Below are 14,835 nucleotides of genomic sequence, written 5' to 3' on the forward strand. Positions count from 1 at the left end.
AAATATCCGTTCGTGTAGCTGTTCGGAAAATTGTATTTTTATATGTCTCGGTTTTGCAGCGGTGGCTCGTCAATAACTCAACTAGGCTGACCTATGACCTCTTCGATCATTTCGCCAGCACGTCAGCGTGGACTGGGTAAAGTATGCAGGTGGTGAGTGATAAAATTTGCACTTTGTTTATTTTTCTTCGACCGTTCTTCGATCTCTTAGAAACAACACGTCTGTTTTCTTCTGAACAGGTCCGTTAATTAGATGAAACGTTCCTGATTTTATTCAGTAGCGTGTGCTGGTAACAAGTGATCCATACTGAGTGAAGTGTTTTATGTTCTTGTTTTTCAGCCCCAGGCAGACAACTCCCAATCCTAGTGAAGCGGAACATTCCAGTCCCAACGGAAGAACGTAGACTTTCCCGCTCTAATTACATACTGGCCAGATACCGCTGTTGCTTGTCCTCAACGGTTCAAACTCAGGAAGTTCGGACCCTACAACTTTAGCAGGTGAGCAATCATTTTGGTGAACTCCCCGTTACAAAACTTCAAATTCAATAATTTTTTGCAACAGGTTGCACAGAAGTCCCAAACAATAACAGGCAAATCACCAAGCTTTTTAGTGAGCGCTATTTTTACTAGTACACAAACGGTGTGTCAACGTGTAATGGACTCTCACCTTTTGAATTTCTTTTACAGGAGATTAAGTTAGTCATCATTAACTTTCACTGTTAACCTGCTATACAAGATATCTTATTTAAACTTTATCTGAGTGGGATGTGCAATGTGCAATTCAATATTCTATATCGTTAGGTTTCTACACGTTTTCCCCCTTAGATCAACCCCCCCAAGTCGTTTCCCATGAGCTCACTATATGCGCGTAATTGGTGACTTTTTATTCACCGCCATGACGGTTCATAATCTGGACGTTTCGCCATTAAGAGGATGCCTAACTATAACCCTAAGTTCAACCCTAAACCTCATTATAACCCTAACAATAGAAACTCAGCTACAAACAGAGATTTGGAGGAACTTATTCGATTTTTATACCAATTGTACAGGTGATGCAGGGTTACAGGTGAATCGTCAGATTATACAGATGGCCGGGGGAGCGACTTGGGGGACAATTTTCCTGATCCCCTTCACTGTTTCATGTCTTGGGTAAACATTATTGTTGCCAAGCTTTTGTGTGTAATAAAGAAAAGGTGCATTGACGACCATTATAAAACTCTAACCATAAACCCGAGTAAGTACAACAACATGTCAGACAACAGGTGTTTTACATGTCAGCTCTTAGTGTTTGTTCAGGTCCACTTGTCCCAAAAACAAATTAAGGTCGTTGCACTCTAAATACCCTGTCCTTTGTGGTAACCGTCAGCTACAAGCAATCACAGCTTAAACCTAGAACAATTTTGGGATTGAATTTAAGCCACATTTGTGTCAGGGTTTAGTCTATTCAGTTTAGGAACTACATTTCGCTAGTACATGTGTACTTACCCTTTGGCAGAACACACTAGTCCAGTTTGCTAATTGTTACCAGTTATAATTACAAGCAGTGCCACAATGAATTACAATGGTAGATTGTAAAAGTGACAAATTTGTCTGCTAATGATGACAGATATATAAATGGCAGAATGACAGTATTGTCAAACAACAGTCAGTCATATAAAAGTCTTACAAGGCTGAGAATTAAATGGGTTGCTTTTCACTTCACATTGTCTGAGGAGTAAAAATGATGCCAATTTCGTTAAAAAAAGGATGAAAAAAAAAAGAATGAAAATTGCCTGGTTTGAAACAGACAACTCTCAACTGTTGTTTTACAGTTGCCTTTATTGCACATAACTGAAGACATCTGTAAGGGTAATGATTATGTGTGTTATGCAACTTAGAATTGGCATTCACAAAATTTAGACCTGCATACATTGAAGCCCATATACAGAAATATTTTTAAAGAGGAAATGTTTAAAGAATACAATCTTGAGTCAGTAGCTATAACTGTCAAAATCTAATCTATCCTATCATGCATCTCCGAATGTGTCAATTATTGGGATTCCTTTTCATTTTCCTCAAGGGTGGTTTAAGGTTCCTGTCCTTTCTTCTTACTACACCGTACACTTGATGATTTGAAAAGATGAAGACCTAATTTCAAATCAACAATAATTCGTCACACAGGGTTGTGCAATCAGGTAGCTGACTACTGCCCTTCTTGCCTGAAGTTCAAGACAAGTCACTTACATCATCCACATGGCTGAAGAAGTGTCTTCAATCCAAGAAGCTAGAAGCATGCAAGACGTCCTCTCAACTTCATCAGATGGGTTGTTCAAGCAGAACCCACGTTCACAAGAAGTCATCAGGGTGATTTGTAACGAGGATGAGCTGAAAGCTGCGTGGATGCTGCGCGACAAGTGTTTTCCTGCGGATGAGTCCATTTCACTTGAGAGGTACCAAGAGCACTACCGCGCAGCCCCTCATCTGTGTTTCGGGTACTTTGATGGGGAGAAGTTGCGGGGGTTTCTGCGAGGAGGGAGCCAGAAAGGCGAGCACCTCCCTCCTGATTCCTGTGGAGCTCAACATGACCCAGATGGTGAAACAATGGTCCTACATTTGCTGTGTGTGGAGGAACAGTCCAGAAGAAGGGGCATTGGGCAGGGGCTGATGAAAGCCTTCATCGATTATGTGAAAGCAAAGGAAACCAAGGTGAAGAGAATCATCCTCATGTGCCATGCCGAGCTCATCCCCGTCTACACCAGGGTGGGGTTTACCTTGGTCGGGAGGGCAGAGGTCAAGTTTGGGAAGAGGTCATGGTACGAGTGCTGCCTGGACCTCACCACATACGACTCCATGGCAACTGACGATACATTCCAATCCAAATATATCCCCATGGCAACTGACAATCTCAATGGATCCAAGTCTTTTTCCATGACAAGAGGTCATGCCAATGGATCCACCATTTCCATTGAGAGTGAAGAGGAGTTTGAGGAACTCAAGGCACTGGACTACAGTGATTGACCTTACCTTTTGCCATAACCTTATCCCTGCTATCTAATTCCGTAACCAGAACAAAATTGATGCCAACAGGCTACCTTGGCAGGGGAGAGGTTAAGGGTTTACTCTCCCATGTAGTTCTATTGACTACAGTGATGGAGATCCAGTTAAGATAAGTTTGGAATATGATTTTGCAAATGCACTCTTTAGAATTAGATACTCATCAGTATGAGTATAAATCAAAAGCTTGCACTTTTCTGTTCCTTGCACCTTTCTGTTCAATACATAGCTGAAGGTCAGGATATTGTAGTCTTGTATCCAAACTGTAAATAGAGAGCTCAAGACAGCATCAGACTCAGCATCTATAATAGGTTCAGATACCAGGCTTATGATTTTAGACATTGTATCATTATCAGGCATTCTTCAGGACTATAAGCAATTCCAACAAACTTTCAATGTGTGCCATTGCAAGGTATGTAACTATTCTCTTGACTGTAACTACATGATAATCTGGCTATTTATTATGACTACTAATATTAATGTTTCATTACTGATATTAATCATTATAAGGTGAGGGGTCATATATTATATTATTGTACCATCAGGTGAAAAAAGAGTTAATACTATTCCTACATTTAATACATGGTTCATATGATATTCTCATGATCAACATTACTCTTTAGGAATAGGCCCCATTTGTTACCAATCGATATAGCAATGAAATGACATTCAGGAATGTATATTATAGATCATTATAAGAAGAAGGCTGAACATTCCATTTCTTGCCAATCAAAGCAGCAATCAATTCATTACCAATGATATTCAGACAAAAATGTATATATATACATATGATTAGATATATTTGAATCAGAAGAAAGAATACATTCCATACGGGAAACTTTTTAGACTGACTTTAATAGTGATGACAGCTGGATAAGTATACTGTACTGCTTTTGAAGTTTGTGAAGCCTTTTCAGTTTGCTTCATCAAAGATAACAGTAGCACTGTAAAGAAGACCACTATGCTGTAGAGTTGTCTGTGTTTTCATTATTCAGTTGAAGCCAGTTATATAGTCATGATTGTAACACAGTGTAATGTTGATCAATTGCTCATATACAATATATATATAACTATGCTATTTTTAGTCTACAGAGCAACATTATAATTTTTCATTGTCATTACCATGACAACTCACTGGTGATACTGTATTTATACAATATATCAACTATAGCAATACTTGTTGTGCAAAATTGATTCTTTACGTTGTGAATTAAAGTTATACTGACAGCTACTGTTGTGTAAGGCATTGCATTTTTCCATTGGCTGTTTTCCAGAGAACCAGACTGACCTCACAAGCCTTCAGAACTGAAATTATCTCAGTAAGGAAAGAAGACTACTATGATGCTTTAGAGTTGTCTGTGCTTTCATTATTCAGTTGAAGCCAGTAATTTAGTCTTAATTGTAACACAAACAGTGTAATATTGATCAATTGCTCATATACAAATATAGATATACTCTTTTTTTAGGTTACAACATGATACTGATATTTCATCATAACCATCACAACTTACTGGTAATACAGTATATAAACTATAGCAATACTTTTTGTGCAAAATTGATTCTTTACGTTGTGAATTAAAGTTATACTGACAGCTTCTGTTGTGTAAGGCATTGCATTTTTCCATTGGCTATTTTCCAGAGAACCAGACTGACTTCACAAGCCTTCAGAACTGAAATTATCTCAGACAGTAACAGTCACCCACAAAATTTCCCAGACATGGCAGAAGGGAACATAAGACCTCTCCGGTGTGGCGAGGAGGTTCAGCAAGCTGCTAGGCTGGAGTCTGCGGGATATCCGGCAGACGAGGCTGCGTCGTTAGAAACCCTGCAGACAAGATACACAGCAGAAAGCCGTCTCTTTCTTGGATACTTAAAAACTGAAAAGTTGTTAGGTTTTGTCTGTGCCACAAGTACCAATGCCGACCACTTAACCGAAGAGTCAATGCACACCCACATACCTCATGGAGAAACTGTGTGCATCCATTCTGTTTGTGTGGACCAAAATGTACAGCGCCAGGGAATAGCAACTAGGCTACTTCAGGAGTTTGTTCTACAAGTAAAGGGAAACTTCCCTGAGGCTAAGAGAATATGTCTGATATGTCATGTGCATCTGATCCCTTTGTATACACAGGCAGGATTTGTTCTGGTTGGTCTGTCTGAAGTTGTGCATGGCAAAGAAGCATGGTATGATTGTATGATGGAGTTATGATTCTGTTAAGGCTATAATGTGCCATTTAGTACCTGTCACAGTCGTACTTACCGGTAGTAAAAGTATATATTAATCACAATGGTTATGATGTGAGGCTACTGAGTTTCTAGCTGCAAGGTAACCAAACGTATACGTATAAAGTAACCACAATAGAGATAGATTTTAGAATTAAGCGTGTATCTGTAATTTCCAAGCAGATATTGGGAGAGAAAAATGTTTCCCTGTCTGTCGGCTCTTCCTACAAATGTACGTCAGCGGGAAAGCTTTATGATATACCTCACCTTTACCTTTGTACAGTAGAACTAAACGATTACATGTAATACTCTTTTTACCATATTTTGTTCTATTAAACCTACCTCAAAATGTCTGCTGAATTTTCCATTGCTAGAATATTGATAAGCTGCTTCAATTGGTCTATTTATATTGACACCATTCTCAGTTGTGACAGTACATTTGATTGATCCAACATATGACCCATATGATAGTGCGTTGTTTAATGCCTCTTGGCTGTTACTAGTCACTTCATGCAATCAAATTGACCTGTAAAACTGTCTGTCGACCGTCTCTAGGATCTTCAGGACAGAAAGCCGCGAGGGAAACCGCTACACACTACAAACATGTCAGAAGAGAACATAAGACCGTTGCAGTGTGTCCAAGAGGTTCAACAGGCTTCCCGTCTGGAATATGCATGTTTTTCTGCAGATGAAGCTGAACCACTGGAGACTTGGATGAAGAGATACAGTGAGGAAAGAAGTCTTATCCTTGGAAAATTTAAGAACAAAACGCTCTTAGGTTTCATCGGTGCCTCACTGAGCGATGTTGATCATTACTCAAAGGAAGCCATGCGCACCCACATACCCCATGGTGAAACTATCTGCGTCCATTCTGTCTGTGTTGACCTAAATTTACAGCGCCAGGGAATAGCAACGAAACTACTCCATGAGTTTGTTCTACATGTGAAAGGAAGTTTCCCCGGGGCTAAGAGAATATGTCTGATATGTCACGAGTATCTGATCCCGTTGTATGCCAAGGCAGGATTTGTTCTGGTCGGGAAGTCTGAAGTTGTGCACGGCAAAGAAGCTTGGTATGAATGTACACTGGAGTTGTGATTATGCTTGTACTTGGAAACTTAATTATTGGTTCTTAACAGAGTCGTCAGTTGATTAAAATGTCGTAAAATACAGACTGGTAAATTAGGTCACATATTGGAAACGTCATGCGCATGCGGGGCGATTGAAAGAAGGAAAACCTGTTTGTCTTCTCTGAGCAACAAAGAATTCAACAGCTTGAAAAGTACCAAGATATAGCGAAAGGTGAGGATTTTTTTATGCCAACAATGCATTTGACCAGTTATTAACCAACCGTTACAGAACAATGTTGCTCTAGACACAAATGGGTGCACCGCATAGCCACGTTTTTTACTACAAATGAAGGCTTGTGGGAAGATCATCTGGCGTATTTGAGTGACTCTAGTGTTATGCAATTTGGAAGCTTGCTTATACTGAGCTGGTTCTAAACAGAGCAGTCAGTTGATTTAAATGTGGTGAATGGTACAATGCAGTGATAAGTGGTAACTCCGTGCGTTTGTTGACATTTGCCAGCAAACCCGAAAATTATAAGGCAATGTTACAAACGAGAAATCCAATGTGTCATCACATAGTTGTGACTTCGTGAAATATTTCAGTTACACGCTTTTATCCAGTGTCAGCCATCCCCACCACTCTTCAGATTCGAAAGAAAACGTCGAGAGAAACCCACACGTACTACAAACATGGCAGCCGAACGGCACATTAAGACCGCTGCAGTGTGTCTAAGAGGTTGAGCAAGCTTTCGGACTGGATTCTCCTGACCTCGCACTGAGCAAACACCAAAAATTGGTGCACCACACAACCACCCTGTTTTCTGACTACAGAAGTAGACCTGCGGGATATGCTATTTGGAAGATTACGTGATTGGTGCTCAATTTGTTGACAATTGTAGCTGCTAACGGCAAGAGAAATTAGAACGCGTTTTGCAAACGAAAATGTGTATTTTGTTACTTTCAGTGTAGGACTCTGTTAACAAATACCTTGTTAAACATTTCAGTTACACGCTTTATCCAGAGTCAGGCTTCCCACAGCTCTTCAGCGTAGAAAGCGCCAAGAGGAACCCTCACACTACAAACATGGCAGAAGAGCACATAAGACCGTTGCAATGTGTCCAAGAAGTTCAACAAGCCTTCAGGCTGGACTTGGCAAGTTTTCCCCATGCAGATGATGAAGATTTACCAATTGAGACCTGGATGACGGTTTACAACGAAGAAAGAAGTCTTTTGCTTGGATACTTTAAGAGTGAAGAGCTCTTAGGTCTCATCGGTGCATCAATGAGCGATGCTGATCATTACACGAAGGAAGCTTTGCGCACCCATTTATCTCATGGTGAAACTATATGCATAAATTCTCTTTGCGTTGATCAGAATGTACAGCGCCAGGGAATAGCAACAAGACTACTCCATAAGTTCGTTCTCAATGTGAAAGGAAGTTTTCCCAAGGCTAAGAGAATATGTCTGATATGTCCCGAGTATCTGATCCCTTTTTATACCAAGGCAGGATTTGTTCTGGTCGGACTGTCTGAAGTTGTGATTGGTAAACAACCAGTCTATGAATGTACGATGGAGTTATGATTCTGCTTGTACTTGACGCCCGTGTCACACATTCAGTCTTTAGCACAAGTGCTTGTCACAGTTGTAGTTAGTATGGATTTTTTTTGCTAGCTGTAAGTATTTCCCGACAGTTCAAGTGACCACGCAAAGCAAACGTAAGCTCACACAGACACTGTCCATATGTCCAGATGTGATTGAAAATAAACGTCACTTTATCAAGAATCTTCCAAAATATAGTGATAAACACTCAGAGTTATTCATCTTTCTTTTCACGTGCTCAAAGGATTGTATAATTGATGATCAATCTTATAGATAAATTCAATCATGTGTTACGATTAGACTATTGTTACAGTGTACAAAGGACAACTACATTTAAGAATATCTAGATCGTAGAAACTCATATACCTTGTAGCATCAACTCATATGCACCAAGTTCGAATTATGATTGTATTTACTTCTGTGTATCAATAGTTGTAGAAGACCTTACAAAAGAACATGTACTTTTGTCAATAAACTATTCCCCATTTAATCAACCAATCAGCTGTTCAATGAATAATTGATGATAATGTCAGAGGAAGACGACCTGTTTGAGTTCTCTGACTAGATGGCAAAAGTCAGAAAGGGACCGGGATGGGAGAAGTGTAGGATATTTGTCTACTTTGGGATGCAATCTTACATCGGTGCAGTATTCTGTAGATCGGTGCTTGGAAAATGGAAAAAAAAACAATATGATGTCACACTGAGTAGACAAAAATATGGTGTACCTCACTAGTACTGCCAAGATTCAAACTTGCAACATTGGCCTGTGCAAAGATAGCTTGTGTTATTAGAGGAAAAAATGCTGTACGCACTTTCCCTTCCATAAAATTGATAATGGGCAAGTAACGTATTTAGCCGTAATTACTCAGTCAAGAACGATCATGAAAAGCTGAGGCTTCTATAATCATTGTTAACTACTGTCGTGTCAATGGCAGACGTGACGAACCGAGTAATAACCCAGGATACATTGTATGACAACTCGTGCAACAATTATAGGGAACTACTTTACAAAATACAAAGTTGACAAGCAACGTGATATATTCTGTGTCACAAATTCAGTGTGCCAATAATTGTGTTCCTTTTCAAACATTTCCAAAGTCACCACAAACGTGTGTGTAGTTTAAATCATACTAATATATGTTATCATATTATCTGAATCAGGCATTGATTGTGATAAATATCGTGCATTTACAGCAATGCCTATCACATCCGCCTGACAACCGTTAACTGGGGTGAATTAAAACGTATCCCACTAACTGTTCTTAATCCGAAATATTTACAGATTCATCTATCGATAAAAACTAAACTACGTATCAAAATATCTTAACAACTGCTAGATGTTCCTTTTACGTAAAGCCCAACATCTTAGCGGCCCCGCCCACTAGTGATGACGCAGTGCCTGAAACCGCCGTCACAACCTGGCTCAACACGGACTCGCCTGCAGCTCGCACCTCGACCGCTAGGGCATCCCTGGCCTTGAATGGTAATTCGGCTACTCTCTGGAGGGAAAGAAATGTGAGTTGATGAAAAAAATAGTTGTTAACTCTACTAAATGTGGTCACTTTCTCAATCTATTAGATATTCTGGAAACAATTTTGTTAAATTCTCTCAGAATGTTGACTGTCTTTATTCTACAGATAAGGTCATTCTGCAGATATAAAAGGCTTCTTACCTTTATGATAACCGACTCTTTCGAGACCTTCACTTCTTGAAAGTGTGTCCTGAACAGAACCGTCGTTTCCTCCAAGACAATGCCACTTTGGAGCTCACACTGTAACGCCACCTTGCGGCGAGACATGAAAAGCACGGCAAACTTTCCACCCGGCACAGAGAGTCCTACACATTCACAGGAACAGACTCTATAAGCGCTACTATGTGACTAATATTTATCACACAGTAAGCCTTCTTTGCTACCTAAAAACTTGCAAGAAATTGATGTGCTGATTTCACCAATCAAAAACATATGCTAAAACAAAACATGTTTATTTACGTTTTCTAAAAGCATCAATATATGTGCAAATGTTCAGCTTTATATACCTTTTCCACAATTGTTTATCCTGCCTTGGCAATGAGCGATGAATGTAAAAAAAAGGTATTAAAAGTTCACAGTCCATAAAAAGGCATTGACTTCGCAAACAAATCAAAATTCAACTTGCCCGCGACGGGTTTGTCTGTTACTAGAAAGTCCAAGTTGTCACCATCGATGACGATTTGACAAACTCGCCTCCCCGTCTTTCTGACCTCTTCATCAGCGCCCTCTGTTGAAATGAATCAAAGTTTAAAATTTCCAAATCACCAGCATGAAAAATGGAGGCAAATTTGTTTGGCATGCGTTCGTGCGTGTCCGGCGCAATATCTTAAGAACCTCTGGATGGATTGCGCGGTATGAAACAACTGAAACGAAATCATGGCTTCGGAAATCAGTTTGAAGAGTTTGAGGATGTCTAAAAATTATAGTTATGTTATATAATTAACGTTGCCATATTGGATGGTCTGGTCATCGCGATGAGGTAGGAGTATCAAGCAGTGGTTTACCTGTCATGTATACACAGACGCTTTCGATGCTTGTGGGGAATATGGCATCCGTGATAGTTACGTCACTAGATCGGGAGTATTCGTCATCATCTCGGTACGTCGTCTTCCTCGCGATCTCAAAGAAGGTTGTCCGATAGTTAGACACCCTGTGGCACTGGAAATCCTCCTCTAAAGTAGAAAAAGAGAAAATGGCTTCAGTACCATTATTCACATGAAACGTAACGTATCAGTAGTGGGCCACTTAACTTGATGAAGACTAAAGTTTCTGTGGAATGTTTGTAATGGTGATTTAATTTTCAGTCATGATTGTAATGATGTTTACCTCATTGCCATGCAACAATGATTTCTTACGATGCTTCACCCGCCCCCCCCCCCCCCGGGCTCAATCAATACAATAATACCGTACATGGAGGAGATATTACCTTTCCAAGCCGCAATGTCAGGCGCGGCGTACTGAATGGCTGCTGGATGGGTCAAGAGGCTGCGTCGCCAAACAGCGCCCCCACCGGCCTTCGTCGTACTGCAGCTAATACACAGATACCGTCCCAATGGCACGTACAGGGAATCAAGGTCCCTGGCGGAAACGCCCCATCTCTGCAGCAGTCTTCCATATTCATCTAGCTTAGCTGGCATTTGGCTTAGTACTGTGGCTCCTGCAATAATGGCGCACGGCCCCGCTATACCTGACGTAGAAAGAATACCCAACATACCCAATGCGATGGGCCTAGCTTTGGCTGAGAAATCTCTAACTTTCTGCAGAAGCGTCAGTCCTGTACATTGTACGGTTTCCGCGAGGCGGAGAATGTACGGCACGGGGTCTTTTTCGTTCACAATCGTCAACATGCGAGGAGAGAGGTTGTGTTTCTCGGCAAACTGCTGGGCGCCGTCGTTCCCGAAGTACGGAGCGCCGAACGCGATGGACGTGACGTTGTCGACTGGTTGACCCTGGGAGCGCAGGTACACCATCATGTTCAAGGCGACGATGTGTGCCACAGCGCCCCCTAGGCTATGTCCGCAGACCACGATTCGGCTTTTCTCGTAGTTTTCCAGGATGCGGTGGGCAGGAACGAGGAAGGCCAGGCGCATGAAGCCTGTGTGGTATTTCCCGCCAACACCGGAGTTGTGATTATCCCCACTTTGACCCGCTCCCTCCTGCCAGAAACTCAGGTCTGACATGACGTCAGTGAAGTCTGATGTACCTGTGAAAAAGTTAACAGAATCAGATGGTCATTTTGATGGAAGGATCCGGAAGGCATTAAAAGGACGTCAACTTTTGAGTCAATTGAAAGAAGGGAATGTCCACATAGTAATGGCAACTACGACTGTGGTGAATTCGTAGCCTCTACCAGGCCCCGCGGGATGGCTGGAAAAATAGTAGAAATTGGCCTAATAGAGTGAATAGTGTGCCAAGGGAGTTAGCTACGGAGAGAGGGTCCAATCTGCCATACCTGTATAGCGGAGTACCCCTGGCATACTATTCACTCTATTTGGCCGATTTCTACTATTTTCCCAGCGATCCGCGGAGCCTGGTAGAGGCTAGTGAATTCGAGTTTGACGTCAATGGTTGAGACCGGCAGATTTAGATGGTTTCAAGACTTATAGAGTGCCAAAGATAAACATCTCTCGAAGCCAAGTTATGAGAGTCGACACATTAATACAAGTATGAAATATCCAAACCTTTGAACGCTACGAAAACCTCCTCCTTGTTTCGAGTTTCAGCCAAGAGGTACCGCACAGGCCCATACCGACTGACGCTGACTCGCACAAAATCGTGCAGTTTCCCTTCGCTGGCGAAAAACTGCCGAACAACGTCAGTGCCTGGAAGATCGGACAGGTACACGGCCTGACAGCATATCAGGGCTCTCTGCACATCCCCAGAAGTCATAGTTGGCCTCTGTGTGGTCTCCATGCTGTACAGATCTGTTGGTGGATAAATGTTGAAAGATATCTTACTTGGTAACTAACGTTATAACAAATGACAAAGGATAGTGTCGCCAAACATTGAATCCTGAAGTTTTCTTCTCTTAATAAACTTGAGTGAATTGGTCCGGAATATGGCTGAACTTTTTTTTACTCTGAACTGTCGACCATCTCTTCAGTCTTCGTCGGGTACTTCGACCAGCTCACTCCGAACATGTGACTTAGCGGAAATGTGACGTCAGAAGTGCCCATAACATAGTCTGTACCGACCATCTATATGATTTAGACGGATTCGGACATAGAGGAGCTTTCATGTTAATCTTACGAAGTTACACGTTATAGATATACCTTCACCTTCGTCTTCTCCCTCCACTTCGTATTCCGCGTTCGCTTCCAAGTTCCCGAAGGACTCGCCAGGGGGGCCCTGGTGGATCTTTGTCACGTTTGTGGCCTTGTTGGTTAGAACCTCAGGATAGAAATCTAACTTGAAGACTTTTCTCAGGTTTTGCGGGGTCGCGTCTTTGTGTTCAAGGGTTATTTTCTTCGCCGTAGTGGTTTGCGATGGCGACGGTCGCATGAAGACGGCCGTCAGTGCCGCTCCCTCCTGGTACACTTTCGGTCTGTCCGCTAGGAGGGGCGGTTGTCCGGCCGTGACGCTGGCGCAGGTGCCCATGCTGTGGCCTTTGCCTTACTTCCTCGTACGTTTCAGACTTTGCTGTGAATGTAAATTGAGTGTACATAAAAACATATTTCAATAACTCAGAGTGGTTGATATGTCTAATATCAAATGTCATATATAAAACGCTCTTCATTGACTAAGAACCTCGTGAAGTTTGCATAGCGATATCACTGATTATCAGCGGTAGGAAGCCACCGTAAATAGACGCAAATTTGGGATATGGCCGAACTGTTTTGTTACAGGCCTGAGCATTTTGTGGGTAAAATTACGTCAAGGAACAAAGCCAGACATACCACGTCACGATCATAATTCGGTTGTGCAACATGAATCAGTTAGTGTGTATAAAATCAGTTCATATTGTGCCATATTTCCTTGCGTGCGTTTAAACGCAACACGGCGCATTTCTTAGCCCCAAAGGGTCTATACAAAGAGCACTTCACGCAGAGATTGAGTGTCTTACAGGGCTTCATCGCAACACTTGAACCACGAATTCTCCATGGGGCCACGAGATGTTTCTATGGCCACAGTCAAACATTAACGCGTAAGGGTGACCTATGAATATATAATGTACACACAGAGTGGCCTGCAAAAAAACAACATGGTCTCACTTACAGATCGTGTTTTGAGACAGCGAAGCCCTGGTCTATGTAGTATACACATCGTAGACAGCAAGCTAAAGGAGTTATTGTCCAATCGATTAGCTAACGTTCTAGATGTGTGTCGCAAAGATTTTATGATAGGAAATCAAAATGGAAAAGCTTTGGTTTAATGGCCCAGTTCAACACACTAGTATTCGTCGTAGGTCGCTGTACTACTGTATTTTGATGTCGTAGGCTCTCCGAGCAGACTTTGACAGAACCAACCGTCGTCAAGGATCTAACACAGCCTTCTTGGTAACAAGACAGCTGGATTTTGTACCTACGACTATCCCAAGACTGCGCCCTTGTGTTGCGATCGTACGACGACCGTGTGGACTTCGACCTGTCATTCTTCAGCAATGGAAATGCACAAAATGAGTACAACTAAAAATCAGTATGTACCCTGCGTAGACACTATGACTATGCATGCAAAAAATTACCATGTTCCCGAATGGGCTAAGCTTACCTTTCTATCATTTTAGGCCAATTAGGACTATTAAATGTGTTCTCGTAGTCTCACTGGCTGCTAGGCAACAATAACAACGTTTCTGGTATCTAGATTGTGCATGTTATCCATTACCTTAATTCGGTGCTTTGTCCTCCTGGGAAGTAAAATGTACCGTTTCGACTCATGTAGCTGATCCTTGGTAGGTACGCTTGAATGCCACTGTGAAAGGTGACAAACACCTGATCCCCTCAAGCGGCCCGATGCAGCCAGGTTTAGTGCCTGTTCTGCTTCATTCTGTCCGTAGTTCGGTTTTAACAACTGCCTGTAAAATCAAGACTGATTGCACAGAGCTCTACGATATGTACACAAGCTTTGGTTACGTACGGTCAGGTGCGGAGTTTCTTTCTTTCGGAAAGTCTTGCGTCATAATCTACTTGTGGACTACCATAAAAAATGTGGAGATGTTCAAATTGAAATCAAATTGACATGACTTCTTTCTTATTTTTGCCTCTAACAAATACTAACACACAATTTTTTTACATGGATAACTCCCTTCACAGCATACTAGTAACTCCCTCGGCCACAAAACTCCCTGTCGGAGAGGACCTTAGCCGGTGTAAAAATTTCTGTTCCCAAAAAGTTGAAGTCGGCACCACTCCAAGAAGTCTGCAAAGGAGGCTATGCTGCAACAGTT

General features: G+C 41.7%; 2 protein-coding genes across 4 annotated transcripts; one reads left to right on the forward strand and one right to left on the reverse strand.

Annotated features, from left to right (window-relative positions):
* Positions 1–43: 43 nt before the first annotated feature.
* On the forward strand, positions 44–4,263 carry LOC136430593 (serotonin N-acetyltransferase-like). Of its 2 annotated transcripts, none has more exons than XM_066421334.1 (3): positions 44–152; positions 340–497; positions 2,160–4,263. In XM_066421334.1, the coding sequence occupies exon 3, from the start codon at positions 2,232–2,234 to the stop codon at positions 2,994–2,996; it is 765 nt and encodes a 254-aa protein (XP_066277431.1). In that variant the 5' UTR covers positions 44–152; positions 340–497; positions 2,160–2,231; the 3' UTR covers positions 2,997–4,263. The 2 variants fall into 2 exon arrangements, with proteins under 2 accessions (XP_066277431.1, XP_066277433.1); XM_066421336.1 differs by lacking the exon at positions 44–152 and adding an exon at positions 219–239.
* A 3,798-nt stretch (positions 4,264–8,061) lies between these two features.
* On the reverse strand, positions 8,062–14,752 carry LOC136430587 (uncharacterized). Of its 2 annotated transcripts, none has more exons than XM_066421329.1 (8): positions 14,274–14,752; positions 12,731–13,091; positions 12,134–12,376; positions 10,879–11,655; positions 10,457–10,624; positions 10,078–10,179; positions 9,594–9,757; positions 8,062–9,420 (listed from the first exon to the last, which is right to left on the reverse strand). In XM_066421329.1, exons 2-8 carry the CDS (start codon positions 13,047–13,049, stop codon positions 9,268–9,270), a joined length of 1,926 nt encoding a protein of 641 aa, XP_066277426.1. In that variant the 5' UTR covers positions 13,050–13,091; positions 14,274–14,752; the 3' UTR covers positions 8,062–9,267. The 2 variants fall into 2 exon arrangements, with proteins under 2 accessions (XP_066277426.1, XP_066277425.1); XM_066421328.1 differs by having other exon boundaries at positions 12,725–13,091.
* Positions 14,753–14,835: the final 83 nt, after the last annotated feature.

This window comes from Branchiostoma lanceolatum, chromosome 3 (genome assembly GCF_035083965.1).
Source record: "Branchiostoma lanceolatum isolate klBraLanc5 chromosome 3, klBraLanc5.hap2, whole genome shotgun sequence".
Taxonomy (NCBI): domain Eukaryota; kingdom Metazoa; phylum Chordata; class Leptocardii; order Amphioxiformes; family Branchiostomatidae; genus Branchiostoma; species Branchiostoma lanceolatum.

Excerpts from the sequence above, each read along its gene's own strand:
- LOC136430593 (XM_066421334.1), top strand. The coding sequence starts at position 2,232 with ATGGCTGAAGAAGTGTCTTCAATCCAAGAAGCTAGAAGCATGCAAGAC.
- LOC136430587 (XM_066421328.1), bottom strand. The coding sequence starts at position 13,049 with ATGGGCACCTGCGCCAGCGTCACGGCCGGACAACCGCCCCTCCTAGCG. Across the intron at positions 11,656-12,133 it reads GGTTTTCGTAGCGTTCAAAG|GTACATCAGACTTCACTGAC; the intron begins GTTTGGATATTT and ends ACTTTTTCACAG. Across the intron at positions 9,758-10,077 it reads AACAGACAAACCCGTCGCGG|GACTCTCTGTGCCGGGTGGA; the intron begins GCAAGTTGAATT and ends GTGAATGTGTAG.